The sequence below is a fragment of the Dromaius novaehollandiae genome, chromosome 8, assembly GCF_036370855.1.
Source record: "Dromaius novaehollandiae isolate bDroNov1 chromosome 8, bDroNov1.hap1, whole genome shotgun sequence".
NCBI classification, from domain to species: Eukaryota; Metazoa; Chordata; class Aves; order Casuariiformes; family Dromaiidae; genus Dromaius; species Dromaius novaehollandiae.
Window position 1 is genome coordinate 11,092,816 of NC_088105.1, and position 16,549 is coordinate 11,109,364.

Here is a 16,549-nt window from a genome sequence, read left to right on the forward strand (position 1 = left end):
CGATGTAAAGCAATACCCAGGCCCCCGGGAGGGAAGACGCTACAGAGGCCACAGTACACTTTGAGTCGCTGTGGTACAAACCACCGTATCTCAAATAACCCATGGCTTGAGTGCCGTGTATCTGATTTATACCACTCGCACACAGCCCTGGAACCTGTGGGACAAGTTGGGGGCTTCTGGAGGGCGTTAGGAAAGGGGCTGAGACAAGACGAGAACTCCCAGACTGCTAGCGAGACAGGTGCTTGAGGCCAGCAGCAGAGAGGAGAGGAGTGAGTTGTTTTATGCCAGCATTCCTGGGTCTGTGTGAGTAGTGCTATAAATCCACATCAGGACAGTCTCTCATGTATGATTTGCCTTGATTAACGGGTTTCCTGTTCTTTTCCTGTTTGTCCGTTTGTTTTTTCTCTCCTGTTTCCTGTACTATTTTGTTTGTATGTTTTTCTGCTCTCTGGGAATGCCTCCTCTCTCTCTGCATCTCCCTCCCTCCCCCTCCCCCTTCATGAGCAGTGGCCGAATCCATTACACTGAGATGTATGAAATGCTGACTCTTATGTCACCACCGCTAGGCCTCGGCAAGAGATGTCCTTCCAAAGTGGCCTATAAGGTAGATCAACCCTTCCTTCTATGCGGGCTAGAGCTGAGCAGGAGCTGGGGCTCAAGGGAGTTGTGGGAGGTGGGGCTTGGGGGGCAGATGGAGGGGTTGGGGGGCTTTCAACAAATTTTTAGCTCCTGGGAATAGCATGGTGTGTACAGAAGAGTCTCAGCCACACTTGCTGTCTGTGCGCGTGACACTCCCATGGTCACTCGCAAGCCCTGGGAACTCTGGGGTAGATGACCACTGTGGAAGAGGGGGGGCGGGATCAGCAAAAGAGAGAGTGGAGAAGTGGAAGGGCTGGAGCAGATGAGGTGAGGAGTTACCCCAAAGCACTTTCAGGAGGCCGTGACATCTCTCATGAGCTCACTGACCCAGCTGGCTTTGGGGTTGCTCATCCTGGAACCATGCTTGTCCCAGCCAGTGTAGAAACTTGGCTAAAGCTCATGGAGGTGGGAAGGAGGTGGGCCCCTGAGGGCATGTTCTGTAGGAACAGCTCTGCAGTATGTGAGGAGCCAGTTTTGGAGTGGCACACTGCCACAGGCTGTCCCTAGGATGGCTTATACAAGGTGGACACCAAGGCAAAACGAGGTGCCTTTAAAAGCAGGCTCTGGGTTTTACCCCTTTGCTCCTTTGCAGGAGGTGCCCTGCAGCTCATCTGTGGAGCATGTGCTTGCACAGCTTTCTTCTGGTTGCGTAGCTGCAGATGAGGAGCAGCATGAAGCCCTAAAGGACGTTGGGTGGGAGCCATGTGTGATTTGCCACTGGCCCACACTTCTGCTGAGGGCAGCAGCCACTAGGAAAAGACCCAGAGGTGTGGAGCAATGTGCTTCCAGGGTTGCAGCCCAGGTCTGGAGCAAACTGAAGCCTTTCCTGGCAGTGGGCTGCCAGCCTTCACAGCCCGTGGACCTTTTAGCAGTGTGGGCAAAGGTGCTAGCTGAGGGGTGATTTCTGCACAGTTGCAAATGCACTGCCATCCTCTCCAGATTTCACACGTTTGGTGACACATGCATACACCCACCATTGCACTTGTGCAGGAGAGCCAGGGAGAGTTGAAGGCAGGGAAAGGACATGAGAAGCCAGGAGAAAAGGAATGGGTGGGGAAGGGGTGATCCAAGGTAATCACAAAGCAAAATATACTCTCTGGAAAGTGGATCTGGTCACTTCGGTTTGCACCCCACCTGCCCAGGGTGGGGAAGGAGCATGGCGTGTCTAACCTGCCTTGGTTGCCTTTCTCTTTTTCCATCTGCGCTTCTCCTACCCCCCCTTTCCCTTCCCTACCCTCGGATAATTTGGACCTTGTGCATGTGCTGGCAAACTTCATCTCTGAAAGACGCAAAAAGGGGGCGCCAGGATGTAGCATGCTAGAGGAATCAAGCTGATCTGAAGTCCCTGAAGGTTAGGGACCCTCCTCTCCCCTGCCCCAGATGGGAAGGGTTGAGAGCCAGAAAGCCAAACCACCTGGGAACGGTAAACTGAGCCTCATCTCCCCATCTTGAGCATATCTGATGCCGAATCCCTGATGGATCAGGAGTGTCTTTCCAAAAGTGCTGTGAGTTGCCATGACAGCCCTGTGCCAGGTGCTTTCTCGGAGAGAGGGGCTCAGGGGCCGTTCCTGGGGGGCTGCAGGAGGAGCCCTGGAAGGCAGTGAGCCGGTGTCCTGGGGTGGAAGGAGCCGGGGGGGAGGGGGCGGGGTGATCCTTGCCCTTCTTTTTTGGCTGTGCTGTTTTGACACTCTTTGTTGCTTTTTATTTTTTAATTTTTTTCCCTTTTTTTTTTGATGTTTAATTTCTTTTTCTCCAGCCTGGTCGATGTGTTTTTCGATATTGTTTTCCGTCCGCTGTTTTCTTCTCTCTCTTGCGCAGAGATTGGTGCTGATGAACATGCCAGTGGCTGAGGACATGACAGTCCACTTTACCTCCACTTTGATGGCACTGATACGCACAGCCTTGGACATCAAAATTGCCAAAGGTAATGTTGGTGGCATAGAGAGGGGATGGAGTAGCAGGATTTCAGAGCTGCTAGTGTTGGCTAAAGGGAGGCAGCTCATTATGTTGTGCTTCGGTCCCTTTGGACAAGCTGAGGATATGCACAGTCAAATTGGGTCTGGCTGCCCAGAACCAGGAGTGTGCTTGGAAGTGATTGACCCAGAAAGGTGAATTTCTGCCGCCTTCTGTCACAAGTCAAAATCCATTTCTCTGTGGAAGAGCTGGCCAGCTTTCTACTAGAAGCTACTGTGCCTGGAAAGCAGAAACAGAACTTAACATCCACTGCATAAAATGTGAAAAAGGGGAGATGGAGAATTTCCCTTCTTCCAGATCTACAGAAGTAAACCAAGGAGGGGAAAGATCATGTATGTTTGGCCTCCTCTGGCTGAGGAGCAGACTTCCATCTTGCAGGGAAGATAAAATGTTCAGAGCAGGAAGACCTGGTTTGTTGTTGCTGGCAAAACTGATTCATCAAAGCAAAAGCTTTCTTGGAAACATCCAATTTTCAAAAAGTCTCCCCTGGGAAAAGCTCAACTGTTGGAAGAAAATCCAATCTAGGGCAAGATCATCAAAATCCCAGTGCTCAGAGAACTCCCTGCATCTTAGAAAAAAACAAGTTCAAGCCCTATCTAGACAAAGCAGGGATTTGAACCTGGGTCTCTTTTAGCTTAGCCAAGTCCCCTTGCTCTGGGCTTGGGTCTCTCCCTTTGAGCCTGGGTCTTCCACATCTTGGTGAATCCCTTCACTGCTGGCCAGAGAGCTATGTTCTCCTCCCTACACAGTATTGATGAAAATTTAAGGATTTCAACCAAGCGGAGCTGCTCTTTCATCAGCACATGATCCACTTACTAGAAAAGAGAAAGTGGGGCAGCAGCAGGTGTGTGTGGGCTGGAGTGGGTTTGGAGCTGCAGAGACGGACCCAAGGAGAGCTTGAAGATGGCAGCTTTGAGTGGGAGGGCAAGGGACTGGAGATGGAGGCACATATGGAAGGGATGATAGGAAAGTTTGCCTCCAAGAGCAGGAGGCTGGGCTCACTGATGCAAGATGGCCCTCCCAGCCCAAAGAGTTGGTTGCTGCTTGTTGATGCAAGCGAGCCTAGCTTCAGGATTGGAAAGGGATATGTTTAGCTGGGCCCTGGCGCTGGGCGTTGATATACATGGGCATTTTGTCCCCTGCTGTTCCAGGTGGTGCCGACTGGCAGCAGCTGGACTCTGAGCTTCAAAAGGAGATCCTGACCATTTGGCCTCATCTGTCCCAGAAAGTGCTTGACCTGCTAGTACCCATGCCAAAAAGTGAGTCTCCCCATGGTCTGTCATTGCTGCCAAGTTCCTGTCATACCTGAATCAGCATCTTCCCAAAGCAAGGTGGGGAGCAGTCAGACCAACCCCCAGCTGGAGGGGAAGAGGGGAAAGGATTATGCTGATACAAGCTTAGTTCTTCCTTGCCTTGCCTGGCTGCTTGTTAACCCTCTTGAAAAATGTGGCACTCCCCTCTTGCCAAATCCAGAGTCTCCTTTAAGTCATCTCTGGAGCATGTAGGGGCAGGAGACTGAGAAGTGCTTGCTCCATTACATTTGATGATGTGACAAGAATATGCATTTTGGTGCTTTATTATGATGCTTTCAAGCCATCTTGATCCATTTCATCTCCCCCTAGAGTGTCTCCGTGTTTAGTTCTCTCTCTCTCAGAGCAGAGAGCAGAGCTTGAGGGTCACCAAGATATCTAGTGTCAGGGCTCTTCCTCAGGCAGCACTGATGCCTTCAGACCCACTGTTTCTCTTAAAACAGAAGTATCCCTTCTTCTTTCCCTTTTATGCCCTCAGCCTCTGACCTGACTGTTGGCAAAATATATGCAGCCATGATGATCATGGATTACTACAAGCAGAGCAAGGCGAAAAAGCAGAGGCAGCAGCTGGAGGAACAGGTGAGGTTCAACAGCAGCATAAAGTGGGCAGAATGGGTGAGTTCAAGGCATCCTCACGGGGATGGTGCTGCAGGGAATGTGCTGCTCCATACTACCTCCCTGCTAAATGGATGCTCAGCACGTAGCTCGCTGGCGCTGTGCTGGAGACAGTTGGAGAGATGAAGCCATCCAGCTCTGGACCACACCAAGGTCTCAGGTGCTTTAATGTGGTGTCACCTCCCATCAGATTCTCCCAGGCTCTTGGGGAACAGTGCAAAGCACAGGGCTGCTGGCTGAGTGGGCTTGGATAGCTGCTTTGAGGGGCAAGGATGTCAGTGCAGGTTGGGGCATATAGGTGACTACAGACATGTGCAGAGCATCCACAGTCACCAACAGGGAGCAAGAACACACTGTCACCTTTCCAAGCAGAGGGGGCTTATTTGGTGATGCACTGGATGTTCTTCTACATTTTATACAGCCTCAGGTTCTTCCTTTCTTCAATACAGAAAAATGCTCCGATGTTTCAGCGCATGGAGCCTTCCTCTTTGCCGCAAGAAATCATCTCAAATGCTAAGGCTCTGCCTTATCTCCAGCAGGACACCCTCTCGGGTCTGTGAGTACTGCCTTGAGAATAGAAGAGGTATTCCTGTAGCTTTTCTGTACCTGCAGCTTTCATTTTGTTTTCTGGAGCTGGCATTGGAGATGTGTGAGGGGTAGTAGAGCTACCTAGAGCAGAGGAAATCCAGTCCCTGAGCAGGAATCTCCCAGCACAAAGCTCTTGTTTGCTGCAGGCAGGATAGGTGGTTTGTGTCAGCATCACCAGCAGCAGCAAAGGTACCAAAGGTGGGGATGATTAGATGCCTGCGTGGACACTCCTCTTGCAGGACCATACCAGAACCCAGGAGTCCTTCCTTGGTCATGAGATGAGTGTGCAAAGCACATGGCAGGTGGTTCTGAGTCTGTCTCTGAATTCCCCTATCCTTCCCATTTAAATGCTGGCTGACAGGACAACACCAAGGCTTTTCTTCCTCCCATCCTCCCATGAGGTGGACACTTTTCACATGAACTACTGCACTGTGTAAACAGGGTCCTTCTTAACAAGCTGGGATGGCCAAACTGTAGCTCTTGAACCTCAGACAGCTTTGGAGCAGTTCAGCAGGAGGTCCCACAGTGGTGCAGGGTGGGCAGGGGAGCCAGCACTAGCCGCTGGCAGTCACCTTGGGATACCACCTTGGCTGCACAGGTGCTTGGGCCTCTTTTGCCATGGGCTCTGAGGGGCTGGTGCCCTCTCCTGGCTAGACACTGTCACCCAGCTCCCTTCAGCTCTCCAAGGAGTGTGATATTTGTCCTGGGGCTCTTGGCCTCGACAGTGTAGGGGGTTGGCAAGGGCAGCTGCAGGAGAAGCATTACCCAGTGATCATGGCACCAGGCTTGTGGTCTCCCTGAAGCTGGCCTCTCTTTGCAGGAGCAGCCGTAGTGGGTTCCCTTCGCTGAGCCCGCTCTCGCCGCAGGAGATTTTCCAGCTGGCATGCATGGATTCAACACATGGGCAGTTCCAGGAGCACCAGTCCCTGGTAAAGTCACGCACTGCCTCACAAGTGCTTTCCTGTGGTGCCCGCAAGGATGCTGGTGGGCAGGGGGAGGTCTAGGTCTATCAACACTGAGGCGAAGTGCTGCTTCCTCTGGCATGGACAGGGTGAGGGGCAGTGAGCACAGCAGCGGTAATGACAGCCTTCGGGTCACGCACAGATCCAAACAGGGGACAAACATTCACTGGTTTCCCCACCTGTGGCTCCTGCCCGTTGCCTCTGCTTGAGCAACGGGAACGCGGCGAGCCCTGGGTTGGCCTTGGCTCTGTGCCACTGGCACCAAACAGCAGCAAGTGCTTTTGCAACCTCGAGACCTGTGACCGCGGTTTGATGTCCTTCTCAGTAAAATATCCTTCTCTTCACAGGCTGCTCTTTTTTTCACTGAGCACTCATTTCAGTGGGTTATCCCATGCTGAGTGATGGTATCTGATGTTTTTGGATTCATGTTCATTTTGTTGTCAGTGCTGATGTCCCTGATCCAAACTGAGCTGTGAAACTGTGTCACCAGTGGGAGCACAGCCCTACAGCCCCACACACCTGCTGGTCGGCAGCAGTAGTGTCTCTGTGCGTGTGTGTGTGTATATATACATATCTATATATATATTTCCATGTCTGTGTGTGTGCATTCATGCACCACCCCGACACTTGTTGGACTGCAGTGTTGTATCACTGTACATCTCTGGCCCGATCTGTGTCCCCTGGAGTCTGTAGTACTCTCTGTGAGTTGTGTACCACACACACATGCTGTTTCTTCGCCCCATCCGCCCCGAGCACTCGCCCTCCCTCCGGCCAAGCTGGTGACTGCAGCCCACTGGCGTGGTGCACGCCAGCAGGGAGGAGTGATGCTGAGATCTCCCCTCATAGCGCAGCCTTCCTGCAAAGTTGCACATACCTGATGTCACGCCCTGCTAATTTCTATGGTTCTTTGGCATCACTTCTGTACTAGATCAAGAGTCCTTCAAATTGGGAATTAACCAAAACATAGGGATGCCACAATCGGCATTCTTTCTTTTAATTGGGATGTGGCCAGAAAGCCTTTAAAGCAGGTTCAGATAAAATCCCATGTGATCCCATTCTGAAAAAAGGGAAGGAGTTAGAGCCTAGGCCTTTGTGGAGTTACCAAAATCCAGGCAGGATTTTCAGTATCATTGCAGAAAGAAAACAGTGCAAGATGAATTGAACATCAGGTGGGAAAGAGCCTGAAACTCCATTTCTGGGCTCGCCTGCAATGGATTGTGAAATGGAAATTATTTTTCAGTTACAACATGACTAATAATAATTCTTAGAGTTACTCTTTGGCCAACTTCAAATCTGCCCCTGGTTGCCAAGCTGAGAGAGACCTGGGCTGTCCTCTGCAGACACCGGCAGAAGCAGCATGCTGTTCTGCTCCAACCCAATCCCAAGAGTTTGGCTGTGTCTTTGTTTCCAGGAGCCAGAGGTTAGGGAGTTTCAAAGAGTGCAGCCCTCTAACCGTGGCAGCTACCTTCCCGTGGACACTCAGGACCACGCTGTATCTGGGAGGGCCTCCTCCATGCCTCGTCTCACTGTGGATCCCCAGGTAAAACCAAGGAAAGCCCCCATGGATGCTGAGTCCAAGCAAAGCCTACCAGGTAACGCTGGTGCTTCTCTCCATGCTGAGAACATCCTCCAAGCCCCCTGGATCCTCATTGCCCTGCTATCAGAGCATCTTTCCATCTTCGGGTTGCTTCACAAGGAGGAAAGCGCTGCTGTCCCCCTCTATGGTGGGGACAACAGCAGAGAGCAGCTAAGGGGAGGCTCACACAGGAGGTCCATGGTGGAGCAGGGCCCTGCCGGGATGTTGCTGTGTGGTCCCCACTCTGTGGGACACCCCTCCTTTCCTCCAGCCCTGAGTGCTGGCTGGGTTCATCGGTCCATACTGCAGACACAGGTTTGAAGAGTCCCTGCCCAGCTCTCAGATGATTTCCTGGGTGATGAAGCCTTTTATTTCCTTTCCCGTTGTCCCAACACGCGCATCTCTGCCTGTGCCCTTGGACAGTCTGTCCAGGGGAACCCAGGCCACATTTCACCTCCTCGTTTGTCTGCCTGGTTTCTCTGTCCTTCTGTCTGTACACAGCTCTGACCAAGACACAAAAGCTTTCATGGGGTTCGGTTTTGCAACCTTTTGCTGTGAAGTCTCGAGGTCTCTTTTCTCACAGCGGTGGTGGTGCAAGCACCAGACTTTTGCATCTGTGCTGGTGCAGCATTACATTGCCTGTCTGTAATGGCACTTTGGAGGAATATGAAGAGGAAGAGAAGCTTTTCTGTGTGGACTTTGTTGACCAATCAGCAATGGGGGTGATGATCAGAAAAAGGGGATGAGAGCAGAAGGGAGATAGCATGTGAAGGCAGGAAGGGAGAGACAGGAAGGAGGAAGGAGAGAATGACCCCAAGGCTGGAGAGGGGAAAAGCTGCTAAAATAAAACAAAAGGAAATATATAAGGAGGTGATGTGTGCAAAACATTTGAGGACACAGGGGAGGTTAGGGAAGGGGAGAAGGTAGAAGGGAGAAGAATGGAGGAGATAAAGAAAGGGAGAGGGAAGGATTGATGGGACAATAAAACAACAGTGAGAGCAAGGAAAGAGGGAATGAATACAGGGGAAAGGCAAGGGAAAGGGGTCATAGAGCAAGGGGGATGAAGGCAGCTCAGGAAGAAAGAAGGGCCAGGGAGGATTCTGAAAAAGCGGTAGTAACCAGGAAAATAAGCACCAAGCAAGTGGCTTCAGACACTGGAAGAACCAAGGCCCTCTCCTCCCCCGCTTAATGATTTCATCTTAGATATCTCTCGGTTTGCACTGCTCAGTCCCCAGTTTTCAAAGTAGGCAGTGATGCTGAGATAGCTCTGGGGGCAACGGTCTTATAGCCCCCGTTGCCTCCCTGCCTGGTGCTGCTGGTCTTGCTCTAAAACTCAGTGCCTTGGCTTGAAGTGAGGTTGTTCACTTTGCTTTCAGAGCACAATTAGCAGTTGATTGGGGCAGGGAAACCTGTAAGCACAAAAGCTAAAACACATCGTGGCTCCTCCTGTCACAGTATCCTGCCACTCATTTGTGCCGAGATTGTTTGGGGAGGGCTGGACCAGGCCCCCATGCCCCCCAAATCTCCCCGTCGTACTAAAGAGCTAACCCAGTGGCTGGTGTGACAGGGATCACGGGTGAATTGATAACTGCTTGACCACTCTCCTGCAGAGCAGCTCCTCCGAGCCCCCTTGCCCCGTCGCTAATGCCCCTGCCCCGGCCGGCCCCGGGGCCTGCTTGCAGGTGGTCACAGACACTAGTTCCATGCGGCGATCGTTTTCCACCATCCGGGACAAGCACACCAACAGCTCCTGGCTGGATGAGTTCTCCATGGAGCGGAGCAGCGAGAACACCTACAAGTCCCGCCGGCGCAGCTATCACTCCTCGCTCCAGCTCTCCGCCCGACGCCTCAACGCTGACTCGGGTGAGTGGGACAAGGATGGGGCAGTCAGGCAAGAGGCTATTTTGGCACCTAGCTCTAAGCTGCCTGGAGGCCACGCGTTGCATGGGCCTGTGGTGCTCTGCCGGTGGTCCCACGCCAGTGCAGAGAATGAGCAAAGCCTCGTCTCCCCCTTGCTTCTGTTTCTGGGCAGGGGGTACAGGGCCTGACTTGGGTTTTCTGCAGGCCACAGGTCTGATGGCCATCGCTCAGGTGGCAGGGAGCGGGGGCGATCCAAAGAGCGTAAGCACTTGCTGTCCCCGGACATCTCCCGCTGCAACTCGGAGGAGAGGAGCCCTCAGGCGCACGATGAATCTCCAGAGAGGCGGCGTGAGTCCCGGTCACCCAGCGAGGGCAGGTCGCAGACACCCAACAGGCAGGTAGGTACTGTGGGAGCCCGGGTGGGTGACAAAGCCCTGTCTGAGTGCAAAAGGAGGCTTAGAAAAAGCTCCCTGCCAAAGGCAAGGAGATAAACCCAAACCCTGGGAGCTCCCGCTGTCTCTCCTTGCTACGGCATTCCCCGTCCATGTCCCCTGTGGGGCTGAGCATAGTGCTGGTGCCTTGCAAGGGCTAGGGCTGCTTGAGGCAGCCTGCAGTGCATTTTGGGAAACAAGCAGGTCTCTAGCTGATCCTGCAGCCTCAGGCTGGTCCCACCACTAGTGTCTCCTCTGTGCCAAGGTCAAGGCATCACAGCTACAAAAACCCGGACATGCAAGTGCTTGAGCGTGCTTCAAGCCCATGAAGATGACCTGTCCTTAGAGAGCTTTCTGTAGAGCGACCAGCAGCTAGAGAACAGTTAGCAACTCTTCCTGCATTGAGTTTGTGGCCTCTGTCTCGGTGCCGTTGCAGGGAACGGGCTCCTTGAGCGAAAGCTCCATCCCCTCCATCTCGGACACCAGCACCCCCCGGCGAGGCCGCCGCCAGCTCCCGCCGGTGCCCCCCAAGCCACGTCCCCTCCTCTCCTACGCCTCCATGCTGCGGCATGCTGGAGACGCCTCGCCACCCCCCGAGGAGAGCGAGGGGGGGTCCCCGCTGCTCTCCAAGGCCCTGGAGCCCAACGCTGCCTGCCTGACCGAGTCTTCCAGCTCCCCGCAGGGGAAGCAGAGCCGGCAATCCACCCCGCAGCGCTACATCTCGGAGCCCTACCTGGCCCTGCACGACGACTCGCATGCCTCGGACTGCGGGGAGGAGGAGACGCTCACCTTCGAAGCGGCCGTCGCCACCAGCCTCGGCCGCTCCAACACCATCGGCTCGGCACCGCCGCTGCGGCACAGCTGGCAGATGCCCAACGGGCACTACCGGCGGAGGAGGCGAGGCGCAGGGCAGGGCATGATGTGCGGGGCCAGCATCGACGTGCTCAGCGACACTGAGGAAGACGATAAGTGCTAGAAGCTGCCCTCTCCTTAGCCCCCTCCGCCCTGCCCTCTCCAATGCATGCTCTTCGCCACGCCTGGGAATGAAACAGAACCAAAATCAAATGCAGGGGAAACAAAACAAAAAAAAAAACCAAACAGAACGGAAAAAAAAAAGTCTTTGTGCAAAAAAAAAATTAAAATCTGTCAACTTTCATTTATTACTATCACTTTTTTTTTCTGCACAGAGAAGCATTTGATTGAAGGCGGAGCAGCCGGCGGCCCAGCCGGGCGCACGTGCTGGCGGGGTGAGCGACAGCCCTGCGGCCACAGCCCCTCTCCTCGCTCGCTGCCCCTCGGGGCACCCTGTGCAGGCCGACGCAGGACCCCCAGGAACGGCCGTCGTGATGGCTTCCTGCTCCTCGAGCGTCTCCACAAGGGGATGTCGGGGGCATCCTATGCTCTGTCACCCTGGTTCATGCTGCCTGTGGCTTTGAGTTTCCTTCCCAGAGGGTCTCACGCCAGCCCGGAAAAGGGGCAAGCTGTTAAGGTGGGCTGCGGAGGGCCAGCAGGTTGGGGGCCAGTGGGCAGGTAGGAGCAACTCTGCCTGCCGGGAGGGGAAAAAACAAAACCGACTGGTTTGTACTGGGGCACAGGATGCAGGGAGGAGAGATGGGAGCAGGGAAGGGGGGCTCAGTGCTGCTGAATGTATCCCATCTCGCACCAACGTATATTTATTTATATACCAAGAACTCTAGGTGTGTGTGTGTATATACAGTATGTGTGTGTATATATATTTATATGCTGTATATATAAAGATATACACATACATGGAATTGTTTTAGTCATCTGACACATTAAGCTGCCCAGGGCCGCCTTTGCCCTGGGAAGCCCCCAGCCAGTGGTTACAGTGGCCTGTGGGAATTTTTATTACCTGTACCCCATTTGGTGCGGGCAGGACCGAGTCTCTCATGCTCTCTGGGGAATTGCTGGAAATCAGTCAATATGAAAGAGAAGTAGAAATTTCCCCTTGACCTCTTGCCCCCACCTCAGAAGTTTGCAGCAGCATTAATTTTGTTTGCAGGGTTAGAGCTGGCTGGAGCAAGGCATGAGGACCTCACTGTGTTGCCTTCAGGCCCATCTTCTCCTGGCCATGCTGTGCTCCTGGGCAGCGAGCGGGGAGCCCAAGGGACAAGGGCAGGGCCGTTTCCCGGTCCCTCGTGGGTGTGGCTCACTTGGCACAAGCCTCTCTTTCTCCGCTGTGCTGTGATGGCAAAACCGCAGCCAGCGCAGGAGGCATCCTACCAGCTCCGGCAGGGCTTTGCATGGGGTCTCTCTGCACCTTGCGTGTCAGCGGCACTTGGCTGCTGCACGGAGGTGCCCGCTGGGGCAGGCGGACGGCAGAGAGGCCTGTGTGCCCTCCCAGCACCCTGGTCCTGTCCAGGTCAGGCTGGGCACTACGGACAGAAGAGCACAACTTTTGGAGAGGTTTCGTGTGTGCGTGATGTTGCGGTAAGATCCCTGCTTGCTGGCAGCAGAGCCCAGCTTTGGCAGCTCCCCGCCTCAGTTTCCCCTGCGGCCTTTGCTGCTGCCCTCTCCTTGGAGCTGCTGCCCCTGCAGGGATGGGCAAGGGGCTGAGGATTTTGCTGCCATCTGCAAACCCTTTGGCCCCAGCATGGGGACCTCTGCGGGCTGGTGGGTGTTTGAGAGCCGGCTGTGGCTTTCGGAGGGGAGCACAGCCCGTGGGCAGAGAGCAGGCACTCAGGTGGCTACGGGGATGGAGGGGCTGCCGGGAGAGGGGCTGCCCTGCTGTGCCCCACTCCGGGAGGGCAGATGCGCCGGCGGGCTCAGCTCGAGCCTCCAAGGCGGTTGGGGTCGGTGTGGACGGTCTGCGCCCTGTGCTCTGGGTACGCTGGGGTGCCAGCTCGGGGCAGACGCAGCTGTGCCTGCTTGCAGAGCGCAGTGCCATAAGAGCCGAGCCGTTCCTGAGGTTAAGCTGGCTGGTAATGCTACTTAATGTGCAAATATTGAAAATGCAGTGCAGGGCCAACTTCCAGCTCCAGTCATTAATTAATCTGGTAATTACATGCTGTCAACTCTAATTCTCTCCTCTGCACACACACTGGGCTGTGGGTGCGGTACTTCACCTGCCAGGACGGGGAGATGTTAGTGGACTTGTGGCTGTTGGCCTCTCACTGTAGAGATCAGCTATGTTTCTGCTGGGCATGCAGTGAGTTTTGTACGTCGTGAGCCTGAGGGTGGTCCTGCAGAGCTGGAGAGCGTTGTGCTCTTTGGTGCCTCAGGGAAGGACTCACTCTGGGAGCTGGAGGTCGGGACAGCGGTGGGTTTGGTCAGTGTAGTTGGACTGTGCGCGTCCAGGTGCAGAGGTGGGAGATGGCCTTAAGCCTGCTTGCACCATGAGCCGGCTGAGCCAGGCAAAGGGGGACAATGCAGCCCCTGTCTCTGTCCTTCTCCCTCCGGCTGCTTTGCTCTGCTGAGGGTTATTGTGGTCCCTTTCCTCCTGGCTGTCTCCAAGCCCTCTGGCCAGCTGAATGGAGCTCTGGTCAAGCAATGCTTTAGTCCATCCTGCCCCCAGATAACCAGCTTCTCCTGCCCTGATCCTGCATGTGCAGCTCAGCTGCTGCCTCCCAATCACTTACTGAGCTCCTCAAAAGCAGCTCTGCTTTGTGAGAAACGAATTCTGCCATCTCCAAAAGCTGCCCAGTTCCTGGGTTTAGTCATGAACCAAATGTCTTTTTTCTAATTGCCAAATTGTCCTCTCCTCGTCCAAAAAAACGGGCTTTTCATATGGGCCAAAACCTCTTGCTGTCTTGAAACGTCCCTCCTGGCTGGTGGTACCTCTGCTCTCCTGCTGGCTGATGGACCCGCATCCCTGCAACCCCCACACGAGCCCTTCGCTTTCTTTCTGGACAGACACTTTTATCTGCCAAATGGTACAAAAGTCCCCAGGAAACCCTCTCCACGCTGCTCTCCTCACCCAGCCTCTGTGCTCCCCATCCCATGTTTCAGGGCAAGTCATGCCCCATGCAGCTGTGGGGAAGGTCCCTGGTGCTGGCTGGCGGCATGGACAGTGCCCATCCCCTTCCAGCCGTCGGGATGTGGTTCATGCTTTGAACCCCAGGCTGCTTGGCACCAGGCTCCCGCGGGTGCTCCAGCCAGGCCCAATAGGCAGCGTGGGACTGCGTGGAGGCACTGGGATGGAGTGGGAGGCGGCCTTGCAGGCTGGGGGAGGAGATGCCGTACGCGCTATAAATAAAGAGGCTGCATCGTCTGCTTCTAAATGCAGAAAGGTGCCTGACAATAAGCCGTGCTCTGAGTAACAACCTGAGGGTAGGTGAGGAGGTGGCTTTTTGTGTCTGTGCGAGCTGGGTGGGCGGGAAGCTCTCAAAGGCAGGGAGAAGGCCGGCGGGGAGGGGATATCATGTGGATTCAAAGCTTTGGGCATTTGCTTTCCTCTGACCCAGAACAGGGCCAGCAAGTAGCGTGCAGTGATGCTTTGCAGTATTTCTTAGCAAATCTTGTAAAAGAAAGCTGGCCTCTTTCAGCACTGAGGTCACAGTCTGCCTGTACAGGGGATCAGAAGGGATGTGGGGTTATTTAGTGGGTTTCCAGGCTTTTTGTGGGACTGATTGGGTGCAGCAGTGGTGCAGGGTTGGCTTTCCGGTGCATTGGGACGTACTGGGAGGGACTGGTTTGCAGCAGTGGGCTGCAATGTGCTGGCTCTTCGGGAGAAGCTGAGGTGGGGTGGGGGTCCCAACGCTGGAGCAGTTTCGAAGCCTGACCAAGTTTTGGGGTTGACGTGGGTATGAGGGAGCTAGCGAAGCATTTGCACCTGTGCCGTGCTGGAAGATCTCTGCGTGGCTGTGGTGTTGCCACCCGACGCGTGCTGGGTGACTGGCTCGAGTGCGCAGGACACGAGCTGCCTGGGCCTTGTGCTCACCGTGGAGCGGCCTCCTCGCCTGCATCTCGCTGAACACCAGCTGTGGGTCAAACCCGACCTGAGCTGGACCTGAGCTTTTCTTCTTGTAAGATCTGTGTTTTACTAACATACGGAAAGTGTGTATATGAAGCAAAACCAAACCCTGGGGTTGGGAGCCCTTTCTTTCCTGGTGATCCCCTGAAAATGGCCTGATCCTGTCTACTGTGCAGTACCCAGTAGTCCTGCTCCCACGCCTGGAGACGGGAGGGCAGGCCAGGGACCCATGGGGACATGGTGGCACCTCCAAAGCAAGCCTGTAAAACCAAAATCAGCCCCTAGGAGGACTGAGGAAAAGAGGGGAGAAAACCAGGCTCCGAGGCACTGTTGCAGCCTGCATCTCTCTTTTTTAAGTCGCTGGACTCATTTTGCTGCTGTACAATGTCTCTTCCATGACATAAGAGGCTTTTTGGACCTAGAGACCTTTCCTTCACCTCGGAGACACCAAGGGGATCCTGCTGCTAAGACCTCCACCTGCGGTCAGGCCACTGCTGACGGAGACGGCACGTCCACACCAAGGGGACTTCAGCTCTCAGGCACCCTGGGGGCACTGGGTGCTGATTTTCCGGCTGCTCCGGCATGGCAGGTGATGACTTGTACCCATGTCAGGAGACAACTCTGCTGGACATGGGGCTCGGGAAGGCGTAAAGGGGCATTTTGTGGAGGTGGTTGACTGCGGTTGGCCGTGGTGGGATGAGGAAATGGGGACGTGTTTCAACTTCTGCTTATGGGCCTGGTGCTCTGGGACAAACCGCCGCCCAGGCACAAATTCGCCAGTCCTGTGCAACTGGTTCCCAGTTGGTGCTGGGGACTGGACTCAAACTGGCGGCCAGGCAAGCAGGAGACTGGAGGGAGGGTGGAGCTGAAGAGCCACCACTCTCCTGCCATTTCCGCTGTGCTGCAGCCCTGGAAATCTCGGTGAGGAGCCCGGTGGCTCCGGCGACGCTCCCGGGCACCCAGAGCCGAGCAAGGAGGAGATGCTCTGCCTTTGGCTCACCCCGGCGGTGCATCGGATGCCGGCCCTGGACGCGGGCTCCACACTGCCTGCCGGCCAGTGGAGATTTCTGTAACATAACATGCTCGTTCAGACCCAACCAGGGAAACAAACTGACTGACGGCGATGTACAACTTCTATGTTTTTTGTCAAAAGGAAAGAAAAATAAAACCTTGTTGTAAAGAACCGCCGCGGGCCACTGTCTCATTGGCTCACCCCACGTTGTGGCCCCGGGAGCGGGACCTGGAGGTACCAGTGCCTTCGAGGGGAGGGGACTGCCCAGGACAGCTGCGATGCCTGCGGTGCCAGTGGCAGACATGGCTTTTGGGGCAGCCATGCAGGGTTTTGCAGGGGAACGTGTGTGGCACGCTTTGCCTCGTGGAGGGGTTTTGCTAAGGCCGTGCGCGTTGCGGGGCACGGAGAGGGTGGCTGGCGCTGGAGCAAGAGCTGTGAATAGCGGCACGCAGTGACCAGGGGAAGCTGAGAGCATCATGATGGTGTTGCATTGCTGCAGACATACAAACAACCACCAATCTGTAAACCGAAGGTGCTGAAAATGTGCTGGGAGCCGGGTGATTTGGGGGATTTGAACAGTTTGGGCTGGACCATCCCTCCACATCTGCACCCAGAAGATGTGGACACCGAGAGTATTCGGAAGCTGTGG

The 16,549-nt window shown here is 54.7% G+C and overlaps 1 protein-coding gene across 1 annotated transcript in view; it reads left to right on the top strand.

Annotated features, from left to right (window-relative positions):
• The window catches only part of CACNA1E (calcium voltage-gated channel subunit alpha1 E), a 174,825-nt gene extending 158,753 nt beyond the window's left edge, over nucleotides 1–16,072 (top strand). Inside the window, exons 41-49 of the mRNA XM_064515647.1 lie at nucleotides 2,458–2,563; nucleotides 3,765–3,872; nucleotides 4,402–4,502; nucleotides 4,988–5,094; nucleotides 5,947–6,055; nucleotides 7,500–7,628; nucleotides 9,347–9,527; nucleotides 9,729–9,922; nucleotides 10,392–16,072. Coding sequence (XP_064371717.1) covers nucleotides 2,458–2,563; nucleotides 3,765–3,872; nucleotides 4,402–4,502; nucleotides 4,988–5,094; nucleotides 5,947–6,055; nucleotides 7,500–7,628; nucleotides 9,347–9,527; nucleotides 9,729–9,922; nucleotides 10,392–10,931 — 1,575 coding nt within the window. The 3' untranslated portion in view covers nucleotides 10,932–16,072. The remainder of the gene's footprint in view (nucleotides 1–2,457; nucleotides 2,564–3,764; nucleotides 3,873–4,401; nucleotides 4,503–4,987; nucleotides 5,095–5,946; nucleotides 6,056–7,499; nucleotides 7,629–9,346; nucleotides 9,528–9,728; nucleotides 9,923–10,391) is intronic.
• Nucleotides 16,073–16,549: the final 477 nt, after the last annotated feature.